The 22,436-nt window shown below is 36.6% G+C and overlaps 1 protein-coding gene across 2 annotated transcripts in view; it reads left to right on the plus strand.

Moving 5' to 3' along the window:
- Positions 1–22,436, plus strand: part of LOC149065241 (serine/threonine-protein phosphatase 1 regulatory subunit 10-like) — a 77,701-nt gene that overhangs the window by 41,475 nt on the left and 13,790 nt on the right. For both annotated transcript variants that reach the window (XM_089254200.1, XM_089254201.1), the window contains 3 exons: positions 20,244–20,330; positions 20,975–21,159; positions 21,605–21,673. In XM_089254200.1, coding sequence (XP_089110326.1) covers positions 20,244–20,330; positions 20,975–21,159; positions 21,605–21,673 — 341 coding nt within the window. The remainder of the gene's footprint in view (positions 1–20,243; positions 20,331–20,974; positions 21,160–21,604; positions 21,674–22,436) is intronic.

The following is a 22,436-nucleotide window of genomic DNA, read 5'->3' on the forward strand; positions in this document are numbered from 1 at the left end:
AGCGAAAATTAGTTACTAGAGAAATAGGTTTTCTTTAATTGTTCAACTTCACACAGAAGTATGTAGATTTGGATAAAACAAAATTTAGATGTTTTAATTCCTGCATTAGTATGTACTTGATTATTCTCGTGTGAGTTATTACCATGGAATCTTTTTAAAAATTAGAAATCAGTGCTTCACTTTGTCAGCTTTTCTTTTCCAGTGTTTTTGATGGTGGACATCTAGTTTTTATACAATAGTAATTTTATTTACGAATTTTGATCGTTCATCATGCTGTAGAAAAATGTGAAAGTTTACTTTATGTGAGGAAACAATAGGAATCTGCATATCAATGTTACCAGAAGCTTATTTATGTGAACTTTGTCAAGAAATGGGTCATCAGTTCATCAAGGATACATGGCTTGGCATGTGTGTGCACACACCATCTTCAACGATGTTTTATGTTGCAGAAATTTGCTTGGTTTGAAATTATTGGCCGTCACTTTGTTTTGTGTGTATGTGGAATTGGCATACCCTCTCAGTTTTCTTGAAGTCCTACAGTTGATTTAAACCTTAACACAATGCAATTTCCTGTTTGAGTCAATTTATTTGGGAGAAGATATTTAAAAAAAAGGAAAGAATCTTCCACAGTTTTGTGTGTGTGTGTGGGGGGGGGGGCTTTCAAATCCTTATAAATTGAAAACATGGTGCAAAGAAATTATCAATGATTGCCTTGTGGAGGTCTTCCAATTGCTTTTAAAATATATCTCCATCCTAATATGCGTACATGCATCCATCTTAACGAAATCCCAAAACTTTTCTCTAACTCCCACCCCCATTTCATTTGTAATCACCACCAAATTTGTTTACCACGACAGCCCCAATTGTGGAGGAAATTGTTGTACAAATTTTTTTTTGACACAATAGTGTTCCAGACTCTGCCACGAAGCTGGGCTGAAAGAGATCTCGGCAACGGGATAAGTCCAGTGGCGAAGTTCTGGCATTCATTCATTGTTGACGTATTCAAGGTAGCCACTCCTGATGTCGTCAAATAGCTAATTCCTTAAGACATTTTTTATTAAAATTATTCAAAGATTACCAGACACCCTAAGTTGAATTAAACTTATTAATAAAAACCATTATTTGTTACATATATGGTTCTCTAGTCTTATAAGTCATATTTAATGTGTCAGTGCATGTAAAATATTTTACGAAATAAAATTCCTGTGCAACCAACATTGAGTTACGAAGTGTTGAATCTTGGGAATATCAAATTCCTTGCCAGAAAAAGGTAATTCAATTCAAGAATAATTCAGTTTAATTTTTTTTGTACGATCCCGTGTTCTATAAGCTATATTTAATAGAATTTCATGCACTAAGATTGTTAGCAAACACAAAAACCCCTTTTCACCACCATAAAGTAGATAGTAAAAAGAAATTGAGTTATGTAACTTTGTAAGAAATTCTTTTTTATTTTTACCCCAAACACTAAAGGTTGAGAAGTTATATATTAGGTGACAACAAGAGTTTGATAGATTGTGAGGGCGGATGCATTTGTTATGGGCAAATTTATTTTTATTTTTTTAAACAAATGACATGATCCTCACGTACTCCCAAATGATCCGCAAGATCTGTCCAGGGAAAAATTTTGATTTGATAAGAGAAGCTTTTAAACAATGTATGAAGCATTAATATTTGTGATTGGACCAATAGGGAGACCATAATGTGATATGCATGTACAGGATTCTCAGCAACCTGGAAAGTCAGGAGAATGGAAAATATTTGATAAAGGTCAAAAATTTTGGTTTTCTGGACAAAGGGGAAAAACCTGAAGTAAAGCATTTGGAAAATTAAGATTTGGAATTACATTTCATTTCTCAGGAGTTTCTATCACTGAAATGACCCAGCAAATTTTGCTGGGAACCTTTGATTGACAAGGTAATTTATTGTATGCGTAGCGTCCACCCAAAACCACTATTTTATTTTTTGCTTTAGCCAGAGTTCAAATCTTTTTGAAGAATATGATGGGTTGAAATCAATTTCAAATGGATGACAACTAACTTTCTGTGCACTTTTGTGTACAAAATAACCTTGGAGCAATGTAATGAAAAAATATTCCTTATGGAGACAAAAAAACTATTAATACAGGGTAAATTTTAATTATTTATTCATTTGTTGTAGCTATTAGCTCCGTATAATCAGGTCAAATTTGGGATATGAGTGAGCATTTTTGCTCATTTTCCAGACTGTATTGGTTGATTGAAAATAGGCTTTATTCGAAAATCTATTTCACTTACGATCTTGAATGATAGTAAAAATGGAAATTTTGGCATACTGCATAGTTAGCATTTTGCAAGAAAACAAGGAGCGTACATTTTCATGACAAATTAACATACACAATGGCTAGTATGTGATTAGAGCTGCAGAAAGGTTTGTTTCTTTATAATGCATATAGCTAGGGAATTGGATTCTGAATTCTGAGAGGTTGAGGTCATTCCACATGCAGAATGGTTAGTTGCTTAAGGATGAAGCTAAAAATGTGAACGATATTCTTCTGGGGAGTAAAGGTAAGGTTTATGCACAAAATATACAAAAATTTATATAGAATTTTCAGTGATATTTGACCTTCCAAAAGGATGCATTTGATGTCATGACAATTTCGATCTGATTCACACATGTCAGTGTGGCATTGCGTCAAGTCCGATTTTCAACTGGATACTATGTTCTTATACAATCTGAGTGAAGTTTACAGCTGAAGATTTGTATTATGCCTGTTGTATTTGCTTTTTGTGGTCTTGAAACTTTGTTCCAGGTTAATCGGTTTTCACAGTGGAGATAATAAAGGTTTGTGGCAATGATTACAAATCATTTATCGATGAATTAAAGTGTGCTCACTATGAAGCATATTAAGAATAACATTTATAATTATTTATATATATTTAAATTATTAGTGCTATTAAGCACCGTTTATATGAAATTATTTTCCTGTTTCATAAGAGATATAAAAATTAAATTTATAAATCAGTTCATAGTAGCCATAAAAATGAACTGAGCAATGTATAAATTATGGGCAAAAAATTTCTATCTTGTGCAATTTTGAATTAAGAAATGACCAGTTTATATAATTTGCCTTGGAAAAATATTGCTCTATTCAAGGGAAGGCTGAAGTTGACATTTTTATCCCATTCGTGATGAGAGTATATATAGTTTTTCTCAACTGTATATTTACAACTTGAGAATGGGCACCAGTCTGAATGTAAAAAGTGCAGTAAAACCTCGATAAGTCTTCACCTCACGTTATCGAAAAATAATGACTTAAGCAAAGTGCCGTCAGTATCAATGTGCAATATTGTGAAAATTGTGTAAATTTAAAATAACGTTTATTAAAATGTGAATCTCAAAATTACAATATTAATAAAATTTATATACTGCAAACAAAATAGTAATTACTTTTTTATCTTATTACTTATTATGGTAAATTATACTAGTAATTTTTTAATTTAGAGACATCAGAGCAACTATTAGCTTTTCTTCACAACAGAACTATTGCGCATTAATTTTAAATGCACATGAAATTTAATTGCGGTGTTTTAATTTTTCATTAGCAGTTCACGATACAACTATAAGGTGACCTTGAACACAGGATCTACTTTTGACTTGAATGAAGACCCTGGGCAGGGAAAAAATAAACTTTAGAACACTTGAAAAGAATGTCTAGTTCCAATAGTCGGAAAACAAACTTTCCCCCAGCATAACTTACGTTACTTAAGCTGTTCCGTTTTGGTACATAGGCTTTTACGAAGACTTTCAAGTATATGGCAATGCTGTTAACTAGCTTGTTTAATGGGAGCCATAAAAATCTGTTCTCGCAAAATTTTTCATAGTGACGAATAAACAAGAGTTTGATTCTTATGAAAGCTGGAAGGGCCTGAAGAAAAACGACTTAACGAGGTTTTACTGTATATATTATACAAAAATGCTGCTAAACACAATTCGTGGCGCACCATTTTTCTTTACAAAAATATATTTGAAAACAAGGAGAAATAATGTGCTATAACTAATAAAACGAAAACTTGTGTCATAGTTGAAACAGGAGAAAAAAAAGTTCTATAACTTCAGATTGACGGATTTCGATAACTTACTGACGGATTCTTAGTTTAAGATAGAGCTGCTTGAAATACAGCTCAGTTCAACACAGCTTCAAATACAGGCTGAGCTGACATCTTATGGTTGTGTAGATTTCCCCTTCATGCTACTTTTTGGCTGTCGTTATTTTTTCCAAATAAACACAATGTGGCTGCGTATTGTTCCAATATTGATTTAAAGAATGTCCTGATTAGTATTGCCAATGAGACCAACCAATACAAGAAACTAATGACCAAACATTGTAGATGCATCCGCTTTTGTTATTGGCTCCTCTTGCTATGTAGTTCCAATCATTGCCAAAAGGGAATCTAAATTTGGGGAATGGAGGGTGTATTATCTCCCTAAAGTACGTATTGGTACTGGTTACAAACTAGAATGATTGCTTTGTATTCTATGCAGAGTAGTTCTGCTTACAATACACAGACTGGACAGTCCGACTACACTACTGGGCTCGAGCGTCTGTGTACTGAACGAATACGTTTCAATCTAGCTAGTTTAATAATTTGTTCTTGGACAACTCGTAGTTCTAGACTCGGTAGTTGAGCAACTGTATCTCGTCCGCATCTCGTATTGAATGCGCATGTATAATCCATAATAAAACGCAATTAAATTCAGCAGTTAAAGCGTTAATAAAGTTCAATCAGCAGTTAACCCCTTCACTTACAGGGTTTTAGCCACAAATTTGAAATATCGTTGATAAAACTAAAAAACTGGTTTCCTTGTTAGCATACAAGGGAAAAATAAGCGCAGTAGATTTTTCACTTTAACACCTCCCCTATTTGTTTGTTATATATATATATATATATAAAAGAAATGTAGTGTGTGGGAGGGGAATCGAATAAGAGAGAATTAGAGAATGTGCACGGTGAGAGGGAAAAACACTTCAGTTCATAGGGTTACAATGAAATTTCGCGATAATGAGAAAAAAAGGTAACTAAACACGGAAAACTTAAATAAATTGCTTCCATTTGCGTTCTCGTCCCTGATGGTTAAGGGGTGGTGGTGTAAAACTATTTCTGCTATAATTGTGCTGCCATGTTTTATCAGTGGCTGTGAACTATCGTCTATTTTATGATTTAAAAAATACAGCTCTAAGGCCGGTATTACACTATAAAAGTTGGATAAAATCCCTTTTATAAAACTTAAAATCCAACCAATGAAGCTCATAGGTTACATTCGAGCAAATGCAAATGATAATCTTATTGGTTGAATTTTCTAAGTTTTATAAAAGGACTTCTAGAAAACTTTTATAGTGTAATACCGGCCTAATACGCGATTAAGTTTTATAAAAGACTGGATCACCTAGCATCGTATAGCCACTCCACCCGACTATAAATATTTGTTAACCAATCGCATACGATTAGGTATTGCAACGTAACCAAATCTCGTCCCGTATTTTTTAAAATTTGGGTTCCAATTCTTCCCCGGAAATGGGCTTTTCATCACTCCCGTCTACATGCTTGAATAGTACAGATGGTACCACCCATTAATATAATCCGGTTTCCATTGTGAAGTAATAGATCTTCAGTATACAGGAAAATTGAAGGACTTGCCATCTGCCTTCCATATTGTTAAGTGAAAATTGCAGCACCGTTAGTACACGAAATGCCTATCTCTGACATCAAAAATATGTTTAGGCCACGCGCAACACTTTCTGGCCTGCACCAATTCATTAGAAATAGCCTGGAGTGCATAACATTTCTGAAAATTTATTTGTCAGGGAACAAGTTAAGATTAAATGAGTTGCTTGATGGTTGGTCAGTTTGAACATTATGCGCGTAAATACTAGCCTGTAAAGAATCGTTCGGAAAAAGTGAGACCATTTTGAAGCTAGTTTTCTTCAATGCCAGAAAATTAAATATCGGTAGTTGAAGAGATAAGCAAACCTAGTGTTATCCGGAAAAATTATTTTGAGTGATTTCACTCCTCTCCAAAAGTTGGGGGGGGGGGGGGGTGTATTTTGTTCAACTAAAATCAGAACTAACTATTGAAGAAAAATTATCTATAAAGGAAACATTTTCTGGATATTATGCTGAGGTGAACTCTAAAAGAAAGGTCATCTTTTCTCCGCCGGGACAGGCCTTTAAATTATCTAAAATTTAAAGGAATATTTTCATTGCTCAACGAAATTTGGAGTGAAATTGAATTTTTTGATGCGTATTGTTGAACTCTTGGCAAACCTTTGAGATATACCTTTCTCTTTGCGGGAGAAAAATTATTTTTCCCGTTCTTACCTGTGTCTCAAATCACCAGAAAGCAATTCTGCTAAGATTGCTATGCTCCTTATATATTTACAATGGGATTGCAAATAAATCCTTGAGCAACCGGTTCTATATACACTATTTGACACGTAGTCTATTACAGTATTCCAACTTATTTGATAAATAAGTGGATTATAAGATATAAGTGAATAAGATTTTTTTTATTCAAAATTTTCAGATAAAGTACTGAGGAATAAATGAAAAAAAATCCCCATTTTTTTTTTTCCTCCCACTCAGTTTCGTAAGATGTAACAATTTTTCGTGTGTTGAAAATTAACAAACAAAAAGTCGTTCATTGGTGGTGGTCGTCCGACGTTGTTTCCGTTGCTAACCCAGACCCCCCACCCCCGGATTGCGTGATCTCGTGCATTTTAATATGAAGGGTAATAAACGTTCACAAAAAAGAAATTGTCATGGATGCGCAATCTCCGGTCTGCCGTTTGTTTGTGTTTTAAATTGTCTGACGATAGATCGAAGTTGCGCATAGTTCTTAGCCAATGTATAGAAAAAAAGAAAAGTATAATTTTCAAATAGATTTTATTTGAGATTCATTTATTTCAATAATCGCATATCGCGTTTTGACCTGAAAGTCTTCACTTGAATATATATATTTTTTTAACATAGGAATGGTACAACCTTTTTGTACAGATACGTATAGTCAGGGCATTTGTGCGAGTAGTATATTTAAATTTAGTCGAGATATAACATAGGATTGGCGAAAAATCGGTGTATGAGAAATCGGAAAAATACATATGCATTTGTGGACCCACTTATAGCCCTAGTCATCGAAAATCCAGATTTAAGAACCAAATTAATGCGTTTTGTTTGATACAGTGCTGAAATTGTATGACAATTCTGTTGATTTTAGCGAGCAATTTGAAAGGCGAAAAAATATAAAAAATAGGATGAGACGTGCACACAAAGTGAACCACACAAAACAGTTTCTATTGCCTCTCGTAATATGGAGATAATTTGAGGGATATACGCCAATAAAATTATTCAACAAATGACCTATCACCCCTTAAGGTTTGTTTTCATTGTGTAGGGACAGCAAACACTTCGTCTAGAACAGTGACCCTTAACCGGTGGTGTACTACTATAAGTACTAAAAATATTTTGTGGTTTGGTTACATTCGTGCCTAGTGTTATCAGCATGCGGCGCTTAGATTTGACTGTCGTGTGTCAGAAAAAACGCCAAAAAGTTTAATCAAGTGTCAAACAAACGTTGTGTTGTATCTGGAATCAGTAAGCGAAAACGATTTATCCTTTTTTGTGCCAAATTTCAAGAAATGTTTAATTCAAAAACTGGACAAACGTTTTTTTAAATGTTAAAAACCCGAAATTACCAGTAAACCATAGCAAAAAAAAGAATTTCATATGTAAAAGAATTTGTGAAAATTAATCGATGGATAATTAATGTAAATAATTACAAAAACTAAATGTTGAAACAAATACCACTCATTAATCAAGGTTATGCGGGGATCAAGGACCACTGGTTTAGAAGGGGTAAAGAATCTGAAAATGATAAACACGTATCAATTTTAATCTAATGTTTAGCTTGCAATACAAACTCCGTGTTTGAGCGTGAGGATCATTAGCGGAATTTATTTTCCGTTCTTTTTTTTTGGGGGGGGGGGTGTGCGCAAAAGCACAGTTTTAACTGTCAAAGATAGATAGGCATTAACTCCTTTAAAAGCGAGCTCCTCCTTATGAGCGGTTCCGACTATAACTTTAGAGGGGGCGGAAATAAGGACCCCCCCCCCCCCCCCAGAAATTTGTAATTATACTTCGAATGGCGATATTTTTCTATTCCCATATAACCGTTTCAGACATGTACGTACAAACACGAAGGAAAAAACAAAAGCACAGTTTATTTTCCGTTCATTTCATGAAGGGTTGCCTTTTCTCACCAGATATTTTGATAATCTCGGGAATTGGGTCTTGACTTCAAGGAGGAATGTGGGTGTTTTACGGGTTATATTTGAAGAAAACAACCCCCATGTTTGTGCGTACTAGGTTTGAAAGGGATAATTCGGGAAAATATTGGCGTGTACCCAACTACGTAAATTCGGGCGTAATGTGAACGATTCGATATTTTTAAGTTAATTGAAAAAAAAAAATATTTTTTTTAAGCCATAAGGCCTGTCTATAGTGTAAACGGGCATTAAAAACTTCGTTGGCCGAGTGCCAGGAATATGATTCGAGCGGTCGTTCCTTTCCCCCACTTTTTCATCCAAATTAGTCATGCAGGTGGGTACGTGTAATGCAAACATGGATAGATTTTAACGTAATGTTTTGTGTGTAATCAAGTCAACCCAGAGAGCTTATCTGACATGCATATTTCCAATTTTCTCCGATCAGCGTCATGTGTGATATTTGGGAAAGGAAATAAAGTTCATGCAAAAATTACTTCCCAAAGTAGTCTTTTCTAAGGCTGGCATTACAGTATAAAAGTTTGATAAAATTATTTTATAAAACTTGAAAAAGGTAACCAATAAGCACATCTGTTGCATTCGAGCGAACTTAACTGATCCGCCTCTATTGGTTGCATTTTTCAAGTTTTATAAACGAACTTTTATTAAACTTTTATAGTATAATCCCGGCCTAGGGTCGGGATTACACTATAAAAGTTGAAAAAGAAAAATGCAACCAATAAGAGCATCTGTAACATTCTAGCAAAAGCAATCGATCACCTTATTGGTTTTACTTTAGAGTTCTGCAAATGAACTTTTATAGAATAATATCTTTTATAGAATTGTAATCCCGACAAAGTCGGGATTACACTAGGATACTTAGGATTTTTGAACATACAACCATAGCGCCCTCTTTACCGAGATCATTGATTTTCCTCCATGGTGTGTCTGTAATGGATCTTCTCAATTTGTTGTCTTCCCACTAAAATACTTCAGGGCAAAGCATCTCCCGCGAATGGATATCAAGTCGAGTGCGTGGCTTTTTTGTTTGCAATTTTTTCTCCATTGTACTGTGGGTGCACAGAATTGAAGAGACTTGTTTCCAAAGAAACGAAGTAGACACCGTTTAATTTTTATTTCCGTTTCAGAAACTTGATCGAAGCCCAGAAATAGATTCCTCCCACCTCATCGATCTGGGGGGGGAACTTTATTTTTTCTTTGCCGGTGGAGAAAGAATAACCATGCTGCTACGCAACTTTTCTTATGCTAGTTGCGCTAAAGGAGGAAAAAAAAGAAATCGGTTTGGTTTTTAGAGAGTTTTCTCTTTTCCTCCGATTCTTCGTAAAGCTGAAATGATACTTAGCGGGCATTGTGCCATGAAAATACATAGAAAATGACTTCATAACTAAATAAGACAAATTTCATGATATTGAGGTTTATCGTTCATTCCAGAGTCAGGAAAAAATTGAAGCTCGTTAAGGGTTCTACGTGGGAAAAAAAGAAAGTTCGGTTAAGGACAAACTTACGATAATACAATGTTAGGAAACGTCGTTTCTCTTGTGACTATGGGTCCAGGAACAATTTCACATCGGTTCATAAGTGCCGAAACTATTGAAGAATGAAAAACGTGAATTAAATCGTTTGGATTAAATGAATTTTAATAAATTTAAATGATATCACGTATTACAAAACCAGTGATTGTGGAGGGGAAACATTAAATGATTTGAGCAGGAACACCGTTATTTGCCGTTGAGCGTAAAGTTATTGAAGATAGTGATATCTGCTTTCGTCGTTTTTTTTTTCGTCGATAATCCGTTCGAAAAGAAGCTGCGAAAACCGAGGTAATTATTTCGATATGAATCGATGTAAATCAAATTAGTTCTAGAAACTCCAAAACGATACCAAAAACAACTTATATAGAATAGTGTTTAATACTGAAAACAGTAAGAAATTAATAGACTAATGCAAAGGAAAAAATGGACATTTAATGACATTTACATTTTTATACCTTTCTGAAGAGGACTTGGCGTATGGGAAGCGCAAATAGTATTGTTTGAAAAGGGAATCCTCCCTCTCTCTCTCAAGTATCAAGGCACTATCTGGGGTCACTTCTCTTCTTGGTCTTTGGCACTAGGACCAGAGTCAGTGGACCCCATGTCGCACAAGAAAGGTTCCCAAACGGGTCTGTTTCTGCCGCCTCGTTTGCGTTAAAGAAGGCAAGGCAAGACAAACAGTTGTAGCCTTCCTCGAAGAGTTACTGGCTCTGGAAACGTTCTTTTGTTCCATGGAATCGTTTGGCTAGATGCGCGGGGTTATGCTGAGACAACAAGAGAGAAAACGCATACTGAACAGGAGAACGAAAATTAGCAACGAGTTCACGTGGGCACGCCGACGAAATCCGAGGTATTAGTATTGGGAAGGCTCAAAACCGGGTAATTCTATAGGTACAATGACATTTCGATGTAACGCCGATCGTTTTTAGGCCCCTTTCACAACGCATCGGGGTTTTTTCTGGGCAGTATGATGCTGGCTGTCTTTTTTTCGTGGGTGGAGGCAGTGCCGACTATCCGAGAGGGTACGTTACGGCCCTGTAAACGAGAAAGAATAGGGGGCCCCTTTAATGGAGGACGGATTTTTTTGTCCGGTGGCGCTGATGCAGTCGGCCAACCAGATGGCATTTTTCCGTCCGGACGAGACGGGCGTGTGAAAAGTCGCCCTTTACGTCGACGTCAATTTTCGAAGGTTCCAGTTAGCATAATTGGCAGGTTGAATTTGCCACTCGCTTGTGAAGTCATTTTTATTAGATCCGTAGTGGTGACGTTACACCGACGTTTGCCTCTATTTATGGGAATTGTGCCCGGAGAGCGGATACATATATATGCCTGTGATAATCGCGAAACTACTACGTCCGTAGAAGACCTTGCGAAGGACCGTTGAAAGCGTAGGTTTTTTGATGCCCCCCCCCCCCCCCCCGGTCATGTCCGTTCACGCTATTTTTTATATTAAAGGGAGGGTCTGGCTTGAAGTATACTGCTCGAAGATGTGGGCTGCAGCTGTAACAGATTTGATCCAAAATGCGTTTATATATAGAGGGCGTTTTCCTAGGAATAAGAGTTTGGTAAGGCCGTAACAAAAGAGGGGAAACCTGGGGAGGAAGGGTCCCTTAGTTTCTGCCCAAAATATGAGAAATATCGTCACCTTATGAAAACCGTACAGCAAAAATTCTCAACTTTACAGGGAGAGCAAACAAATAAAAAATGGGTCGTCTTATTGAATAACATCCAAAAGCGTAATTTTTCCTGTAGAGGTTTTCATTACAAGGTGACGAGGTATGGAATGACATGTTTAAGTCTATTCTTAGTCCCCTCTACGGAATAAATTTGTAGCTAAGACCAGGTGGGGGGGGGGGGGGGGTTTGAGCCTTAGAACTCTTGTAGAAAAATGACTAAATCGATTTACTGCCATTTGCAGATGGGACAGACGTGCCGATTCATTGGTTTTCTGTGGTTCTTAACTTCGAGGCGCGAATGCGAGCCTCTCTCTCGCAACAGATCTACAACGGTAGATATTTCATCATTACACTTCTCACAATTTGAAATATAGATGGCAGCACTGGATACGCGCTCAGACTTTCGTTCTTGCGCTTTTGGCACTTCATCGATAATAAATTGCTCTTATAGCCCCCTTCTCATCCACCCTATGTTAGTTTGACAGCGTAAAAGTGGATAAGACTACAATTAATATAAAGTATATATAATTTAATCCACAAAATAAAGTAATGCATTAATGGGTCTTATTTCCTCAGTCTTGGATTACTATTCAAAAATATAGTTCGAAGGTCAGAAACATGATGTATACAATCATCCCTTTTTTACGATTGCTTCCGCGTCCGAAATGCACACATATGGTTCTCAAATTTTATTCACCGAGGTAAGTGGTAATGCACTTATGAATCATCCCCCAACCCACCGTGCAGCATTTCACAGGCTTGGGGTAGATTTTTTTTATATTATACAGACTGGTGTTTCCTAAAGTGCATCGCCCATTGGGGGTGCTTTGAATTTAGTATAGAATCCTACGGGTTGGGCGGGGGGAACAAAAAGTTTGGGAAACTGATATAGAACAAGAGGGCTTCATCTGCTTTGTGTATCCCTGGCTAAGCTTTTATAATAGGCCTCGTGACTAATTTTTTCCCCTAAAACGTGGGTCGTGTGATTGGAAGGGGGGGGGGGAAAGAATCTGGGGCCCCTTATATATATATATATATATATATATATATATATATATATATGACTAAGTTCAGTCTCGTGAAGTTGTCGGCCCCCGTTTTTTTACTACTGCACGGATTATAACACCAAGACTTGCGCCCTCTCGCCTTATGTTAGGTTGGCAACCGTCCATTACTAATGGACTCAAAAACGCCCGAACTAAAATTGGGGTGTATGGCCAATTTAAGTGTAACCCGGTCGATAACTACCTACAGTAGAACCCCGATTTAACGCCACCATTTATTTAGCGCAATTCTGGTGAGTTGAGAACCTATTACGGTTCTACACGTATAAGACTTAGAAATATATGGCGATAAGCGGATTTGGCGCAACATCGGAAGAGGGGACGCTATAACGGGTTCGACTGTATTTCGCGTTGACATGTAATGTTTTTTAAATTTCTTTTCTCTTATTTCTGTCGTGGGCACTTAAATCCAAATTTACTATCGAAAATTTCTGTTCGTTAACTGTGATGTAGCAACTTCCAGATGTTTTCTGCAGTGGTTCTCAAGGTGTGCTTCGCAGCACCTAGGGGTTTCGCTATGATTTGGTGTTTTGATAGATAGCCGCTCAGTGCTTTCACGCAAGTTTTTTTTCTAGAGATCAATGGTTCTTAACCTTTTTTCTATCCCGCGCTCATAGTACACACTTCCCTCATCACTCACTGTATTACCTGTTCGCCAAAAACTTCGCGAACAATTAATTTAATTTACGTGTCAACGCAACAAAATTAAAATAAGCGTTCCCGTCGATTTTTTTGATGACTAATTTAATCATTGTTTGTTTCTTGAATATTTTGAAAATATGAGGGTTTTTGTTTTGCTTTGAAAGGAGGCTACCCGCATACCGTAACTGACATTCAAGGAATCTTTGCTTTTGTTTTCCGTCAGCAAAAGTGATAAAGGGACCGTTCAAGTATTACGTCAGCAATTTTTCAGCTCCCCCCCTCCCTCACGTCAGCAAAATTTCATCTCTGCCCCCACCTCCTATCACATTGGTGGGATCAGAGACTACACGAGGAGGGGGGGGGGTGCATAAGAGACCCACCCTTTAAGGATAAATCCTTTGCCCGTGGACCAAATGTGACCCGGGTGTTATCTGATGTGGCCTGCCCTCTCAAACCTAATTTTGTAAAAATGAATTGAACGGCACATTTACAGATTGCTTAGGTTGGCACAATTCCAGAGTTTAGGTGGAATTGTGCCAGGTATTTAGGTGGCTCGTGGCATATTTTCAGATCACTCAAGTAGACCTGTGGCATATTCACAGATCACTTAAGTGGCCCGCGACACAGTTCCAGAACACTTAAGCGATCCGTGGCACGTTTAGAAATCCCTTGAGTGACAGTTGGCAGTTTTAGAGCACTTAAGCGACCCCCCAGTGCTGCTCTACATCACTCAAGTTATCCCCGGCACATTCCCAGATTACTTAAGTGATGATTACGGATCACTTGAATGATGCGTGGCACAGTTGGAGAGTACTTAAGTGGCCCAAACACATTTCTAGATCGCTTGAAGGATCCACGAAACATTTAGTTCCCCGAAGTGGCTCTCTAAGAAACTTAACACGGGGCCGTCATTTCAACTTTTGCCGGGGGGGGGGGGCGGCCGTGGCAAAGAGCATGTACTAAAGGTACGTGTATATATATATACCATTTGTAGTGTATTTTCAAAAGCCCCCCCCCCCTAAATGACGGGTCTGACTTATCAATAGGGAAATTGCTAGTTCAGGTTCCATTAAGAATATTTCATATTGTTATAAAGCGTGGTTGATGACGTAAGCATCCAAACCCCCTCCCCCCCTTGTCAGCAAATCGGGGGACCCCCCCCCCCCCCCATCGATGCTGACCTAATACTTGAATGATGATGATGAAATACGCCTTTCACTGAATTGGTACTTGCTTAACAGAAAGCGCAATACAGTTCCCATTGAATAAATTTAAAGGACGGTGGACGAATTTTTCGTACTGTGGATATAGTTGTTAGGTTCTTATTCCATTGAGAACTGGAACGTTCTCTCTTGAAAGCGTGTATTGCTACCAAACCCTTCAATTTATGAGACGAGTAATAATATTCAAAAAATGATGAGACGCAGTATTGAGAATTGTGTTTTATATATTAAAGGAGAAAAATAAAACCCTCAATATTTTTTTTTCAGCGTCGTTTTAGATCGATATGAACAGCCCCCCCCTCCCCCCACCCAACCACGTCATTAATTAATACATAACGTAAGCGTAACGAGAATTTTTGTGGGAGAGTAAACGTGATTTTTGCCGCCCCCCACCACTCGTTATTTCCGTTTCCTCATAAAATTTGGCTCTAGAACCACATAACTCGATGTAAAAATAGCTCAAACGAGTAAAGATATGAGACCTTAAGGGACGGATCAGTCTCTCTCTCTCTGTGAATAGGATTTTTTGTTTATCTTTGAACAAGGGACAAAAAGTTGATCCCATCATAGGCGTATACATGGGCAGGGCGGTCGCCCGTCCCCTTCCAGTAAAAAAAACCCGTGTTATTGGAATGCACTTTTCCACCCCCGTTCGAAGTGCCTATATCTGCTCATGGGTGACACTTATTGCGATGTTTCACTGTAAACGAGTTACCCGATTAAAAAAAAATAAATGATATGGTGTTGCCTTGTCTGTCGATGAGTATGGTAATGACGTAGAACCGAAATCACGTATTCACGCGTAGGCATATTTCGCGTTAACTTTGAACTCCACCCGATACCGAGATTACGATTTGAATTATTCACTGATCCGAATCTTGAGGTCGCATCCGAGATCAGGATTGTGTTGATTTCTAGCAAATTTTCGATGCTCTTCACCGCTTTGGCAAGGGTTCAGATTTCACTATGTCTGGAATGATTTGTTGATCAATGAAAGCTGCATTGAAATGCTTATGAAATTCCGTTTTCTAGCAAGTATATTTCATATCGACGTGTCTATAACTATATTGCTAATTCGAAAAATGAATAAAAGACTAACGATCTCTCTGCAACAGGGGTCTTCAACGCATTATTTTCAGGAAATTTTAAAAGTTTCCCTTTTTTTTTTTGTTCTGATTCATCACCAATATGGGATAGGCCAGAGTTTCCCTAAGTGGGAAATTACGTTTACAATATTTGATATTGTGGATATAATATGGGAATCGTTCAAGGTGTTGGGAGAGCGATGCGATGGACGAAAAAAATTAAATGGGTTCGTATCAAATCTGCGAAATGGAGCTCCTTTTAATGTAATGATCGTAATTTTATGCAAATTAGTTTGGAAGCTCGGGGGGCGACCGTTCTAGAACGGTTGCATAAAAGTGTAGTTGCTTCACGCGAAAGAAACTGATAGGACTTCTGCGACACATTCTGTAGCAGAAAGCCTCCGCGCGAAGCTCGTGACGTCATTGAAGTCGTCCATTTCACCTATAATCATTGAATATACTGCAAAAAAGTAGATTTCGCATACGTCGGACTTCAGTATCCAATGGTTACAAATGAAAATTGACGATTTCAGTGACGTCAAAGCTTCGCGCGGAGGTTTTCTGCTAAAGAAAGTTTTGCTTCTAAGATGGCTTTTTTCCAATACTAAAAATTTATTTACACAGGGGTCTTTGAAAAATTCTCGTCGAAGGGTCTTACGTCATTTCGAGTAGTGCCTAACATTTTTTCATCTATGCTCCCCCAATCAATGAGCGAGACCCTTTCTACATATTTGAATAAAAATTTATAGCGAACAAAAGTTTTATAAACCAAGTCCATCTCCAGACTGCTATGCCCTGTTGTATAGGTTCTATGTTGGGCCTTCTCAACCAGGCGTGGATCCAGGGCGATGTGGCGGCAGGCACATCTGTGTGGATAATTTTATTTCACCGGTCAATGTTTCTCAAAGTGAAATGTATGTATTGTATACGGCGTAGGTGCAGATTAGTGTGCCTAGTTATGCTTCGAAGTGGCTATTTTATAAGCGAAAATATATACTAAACTGTTCTGGTAATCTCGTATGAATGATGAATTGGGGTAAGGGAGTCGTGGGTGGCAAAAGTTTGAGAATCGCTGATGTAGGTCCATTGGATCGTCCCGTGTTTTACGTGATACAAATTTTCCCCACACCATTGTATAATATGGAAAATCGCAGAGTATCAGATCTCATCATGTAGGTAACCCACGGACCTAAAGCTTTCCCGTGCCATGTATACTTCACTTTTTTAAATGTACCTTATTTCTTTCACTCAAACTTCTTTTCATCAAATCCGTGTATTTTTTTTTTCTCGGCTCGTGAGGCCCCCTAACGACGTGTCACGGCTCCGTTTTCATTTTATTTTCACTCGTGTCCCTCTTAAAACATCCCAGTACGGCAGGGAAGGCCATGGCTCCCGTGTTGAGAATCATTGATCTGGAGACCTTGACCTGACTTCCACATTCTGCAGCGGGGCCCCTGTGTAGTGAATTCATAGTGTGAGAAAACCAAAAAATATTTAAAACTGCCCCCTGTTGGAGCCTTGTCAGCTCCACTCTCGTGGGGGCCATGGAGCCAGAAACGGGAGATTTTTTCTTTTTTAATGTACTTCGGGGGAGACCGCATTTCTTCTCTTTTCCGTCACAACATTTCAGACATGAAGTATTTCTAACATTCATTATAATATGCTAATTATACTGTTTTTAGACTGGGGAACCCTCGAATCTCATTGTTTAACCTTTACAACGGCAATCCCGAGATATCAAACTTGATCTACTTTATTTGGATCGCCTCGAAATTTGTCAGGTTCTTAAAACGCTTTTATTGAGTTATAAGCGAACAGGGAAAATTAAAGGGTTAAGGGGTCTCATGATCCCTTAAAGTCGAATTTTCAAAAATGACTTCAAAAAATATTTGAATCCAATTACGAAATTTTTACCATTTTATTTGTAATTGGTTGAAATATTTTTTGAAGTCGCTTTTGAAAATTCGACTTTAAGGGTCGTGAGACAACAAACCTTTTGTCGTCTCTTTTCAGCATACGCAATTTGACTGATCCCTCATCCAAACTTGTGAAAGGAACAATTAGTAATAATCGGATTCAACAAATTTTGTCAATTGCAATAAAAATAAGAGTTCGAGAAATATGCAGCTGATACTTTCGCAAGCAACGAGATTCTTCGGAGTAAATAGGACAAACGGAAAAAAAAATCTCCCCATCAATTTCACGTCTAGAAGGATATGTCGTCGTCTCTCCCTGTATGGTTATCGCGATTTCTTTTATCTCTGGCTTTCTCTTTCGGTTTTCAGGCCCGCTCGGATTGGAAGAACAGCAAAAAATACTATGACGTGTGTGTGTTCGCGTTATCTTCGCTGCTGCAGAGGGCGCCGCCTTGTCACGCGATCTTTTTCCGTTTTCGTTTCTTCTCGGAAATGGGTGCCCCGAAATCCTTCCTGAAGTAGTACTTGGGATGTCGCAAGCAGTGCGATACGTCAGTGTCTCCTTTCCCCCAATTATTTTCAATGGATGGTTTTACGGTTATTTTTTTTCATCCCTAAAATTTGCGCTCTCTTCCCCCCCCCTTTTTTAATTTTACCGCGGTTGTATCAAAAACGGGGAAAAAAAATGTACCCGGAGATTGAAAACGGAAAATGCCCGGGAAAGGAGGGAAAAGAATCAAACATCCGAAGAAGTGGCATGTTAATCTTTCCACCTCTAATTCGCTAGGCTTCCCCCAAGAAAATTCTCTGCTAGGGCCGGCTTTTTGGGCCACGAGACCGCACCGGGCGCCGTTCTAGGAGGAGCATCTAATCCGAGATGAAAGGGCGAAAAAAATTAGGTTAAATTATTTCTGCCTGCTCTCTTGAGGAGGGATGCTAATTCCAAGATGAAAAGGCAAAAACTGAAAAAAAAAATGATTGAACAGAAGTAATTATATAGAGAATTATTTCAGTCTATGGGATCTGAAATGTACAGGATAAGTATAATTAAAGTTCCCATACTGAGAAAAACTACTCATCCGAATACAACCAAATTTTCAGGATATCTCAATGAGATCACAGGAAAGAGATTTATAGAATAAAAAAAATACAATTTTTTTTTACTGCCAGGTAAAAAAGTGGCGCTTTTTAATATTTCCCTTTTTCCCATGGTCCCTACAGCACACAAGCCAAGTTTCAATGGAATTCGTCCACCAGAATAGGGGGAAAGGAGCATGCATTAAAAAGTGACTTTTTCACCTGGTGGTAAGAAATTGAGCTTTTAAAAAAGTTTAATTTATTAAAAAAATTTTATTGTATCAAGTGGTCTCATTAAGATATACTGAAAATTTGGTTGTGTTTGGATGAGTAGTTTTTCTCAGACTACTTGGAGTATGAGACTTTAGGTATGGGAACTTTAATTATACAATTAAATTGCCTTATATTTCATCATTTATTAAGGGGAACACCCCATCAGGCAGAATTTTTTGCCCCATGGGTATCCATTATTGAAAAGTTCACTGTATTACATTTCCTCATGCAGTTTCCTTTCCATTAATATGACAAAATCTGGCTGTTGATTTGCCCACATCAAAAAGTAATTTTAATAAGAGAAAATGGGGGGGGGGGGTTTGCTAGAAGAAGAAAAGGTCGGTAGAGCAGGGGTAGTAGCCCATTAATTGTCATCCAAGCATAAATAGAGTTGTATTTTAGAATGGGCAGTAACATCTGAAATGCATACACAATGCTAATATATTTCGTATAAAAGGTTGTATGGAAAACAAAAATCACTATTGCAATGTGAGTGCCAACATGACAAGCTTTAACTCTTCCTTTGATCATTATTTTTGAAAAGATGGACATTAAAAAGAAAAATCTGTCATAGGACGTTATTACACTATAAAAAAATTGTTATACCACTTGTGTGTGAAAAATGTAATCAATAAGAGTATCGGTTACATTAGATGAATGTAATCTAAATGCTTATTGGTTTTTTTTTTCCAAATTTGTAAAAGCTCCTTTTATCAAACTTTAATAGTGTAATCCCGGCCATTTACACATTTTCATGCATGTAATTCAAGATTCCTTAAATCCTTCAGTTTGCACGGCAATTAAAAAACATTTTAGATAGATCACGAAGAGGTTTTGGGTCAATTCAAGAGGGTGAGGAACATAACAGAATATTGATTATTTTACATGGAAATATTTTATTCAGGGTATAATATATTTCAGGAATGTATTAATTTTTTCAGTTGAGGTACACATTATGCTTTGGTTTATACTAAGGAGGAGGATCTTCAGGGTGCGACAGCTTATTTATATTATTTTTTAAAGCACAATATTTGCTATTTATACTATTTTTTAAAGCACAATATTTGCTATTCCTCACTTCATTTCAATAAAAATTACTAATTTATAAATTTCTCCCTTCACAGGTTCAACATAAGATAATAATAAATCTTTCTCTTTTTACAGATTCACATAAGAATGATTTGGTCCATTATCATAGTATCAAATTCATAAAATCACATGTGGAATATTTTTTAAATTTTTATTTTGTTTATATAAGTAAAAAAAATATAGTAATACAAAAAAGCAGTCAGGGCCGTAACTAGAAGTTTGGGCAGAATCAAGTTTGTTCTTCCTGATGAAAATCCTAGTTATGGCCCTGCAAGTGTTACTGAATTTTTTGTTAAGTTTTATTAAATGCTTTCAATCTGAACATTTTCATTTTATTTCTTTTTAGTTTGATGAAAAAATTCTCAAAAAAGCTTGTCAGTCGCTGCGTCTATTGTAACGTTCTCAAATCTACAGAAAAAGAAACATTATCCAGGTATGCATGAATATATATTTATTTATTTATATATATATTCAATAATTAAAGTGTTCAACTGAACAGTGGTCTGTGTCATTTTCTGAAATTTTAGAAGGGAATCAATAAAATTCATCACTGAATTAGAAAAACCATATTTTTTGTATGAATTGCAGTTGTTTGTTCTTGCCCAAACTTGCTTTAGGAGTGTGTAACGTAGCGTTATTCAGTCTCAATGATTTTGAAAAAATGTAAAATAGACCGTTATTCGGCAGAATGCTTCAATAAGTTACTTATCTCTGAGGTGGAAAGTTACTTTCAAAAGAAAACTTTTCAAACCATGAGGTGGAAAGCTGTCTAAGTCTTTCATAAAATGTGTGAGGGCTTCCCAATATTCAAAATCACTATGACAAGCTTCGCTTCCAACAGTGCCTTTATAGAAATAGGAAGTTCAGAGAAGCCATTATTGCTGAGCTGAATTCAATGAAATTCTACCATCTGACTTTAAAGTTCTTGATATTGTTTAGAGATTAGATAGCATTGATTAGGGATAGATAATGCAGTTTCTGAATTTTTTTGAGAAATTTTCTTGTCTTGAAATTGCCAATTTTTTTGAGAAATTTTCAAATGTATTGATCATCCTGTTTGATTTTTTTCTTTCTTAGGTTCCTCAGTGAAGGAGGTTGGGATACCATAAACCTGTGGCTCACTGATGCACACACTACAGAGAATATTTATTTCATCATAGAGTTGCTCGAACTCTGCAAGCTGTTACCTATGACGATCGAGAGGCTGAAAGAAAATAACACTCCAAAGGTTGTGAAAGGACTAACTAAAATTCAAAATGACAGTAAGTTTTCGCTACGAAATCAATGCTTAAATATAAATTTTTCACCTGATTATTTTGAATGCAATTTTTCAAATCACTGTAACCCTTCCTTACATCCGGCATATAGGAGGATAAAGAAGCAGCATGATATAACTGACAATTTTATTTGGATTCTAATGTTAGCTCATTCCAGGGTCAGTTTAGTCCAAATTTGATGGTCGAAAAGTTTCAAATATTTTCAAAATTATAAATGTTCAAATTTACTTAAATTCAAATTAGTCAAGTTCACCTGTGTTTGTGTAGCCAAAGTGTACAACAGTATTTTTTGTTTTTAGCCGAGATGATTCAAGAAAATATCGGTACTCTAAAAATTAAATTTTCTAGAAACATTTGAATTCCATATTTGCAAGTGATGAACACATTCGAAAAAAAAGCTCCATATTTATCTGTAATATCTCAATTTCAGGAGTGAAATCTTTATCTGATGAACTTGTGACCAGTTGGATGAAGATAATAAAAGGAGATAAAGCTCCAGGTAATCTTGATCACTATATGGATGAAACTAAATTGTCTTAAAAATTAATTTATATATATATATATTTTTTTAATTTAATCTCCATAATAAATTTGGTTGCATTTAACCCTTAACTGGTGGTGTGAAAATTCTGTGCATAACTGGCACCGTGGGGTCATTTTGACCCCAGCAAGTATTAATTCATTTAAAAAATCAACAAAAAAATTCTTCATAAAAGCAATAGGTTTTTTTTACATAACTTCATTCATTTGTCAATTAATTCACTAAATAATTTTTCAAATTTCTTTAATTATTTTAAAGAAATTTGTCAAAATCAGTCTTTTATTAAGACACATTCGAAAAAAAATTGAGGGATACGTGACTTTTTAAAAAAACGTATATATGAAATTTTTGAACAGAATTTTCATGGTTAAAAATGAACAGATATGATTAAAATATGCTCAGAAAATAAAATTAAAAAAATTTAAATATTTACTATATTTTCACAAGCACCAAAATTAGTCTTATTCTATGTCGGAAACAGTCCTTACAAACACCATCATGGCATGTTGATCACACAGATCTTGCATACAATTCATTAACAATACAATCCTCACCTTGGATATCCAATGTTTCACCATTAATTTGAAACTGTTATCAGGAGAACTAGCACTCTTCCGATACGTCATTTCGATCTGAACACCCCAGTCGTCAGACAAGAAAAAGACATGCAAGTGGTGAGGTGTTTGATCAATGATGGGGGGGGGGGGGAGAAAAAGTGTAA

Source organism: Pholcus phalangioides, unplaced genomic scaffold, assembly GCF_987345545.1.
Source record: "Pholcus phalangioides strain wild (caught in Gottingen) unplaced genomic scaffold, Ppha-v1.0 ptg000040l_1, whole genome shotgun sequence".
NCBI lineage: Eukaryota > Metazoa > Arthropoda > Arachnida > Araneae > Pholcidae > Pholcus > Pholcus phalangioides.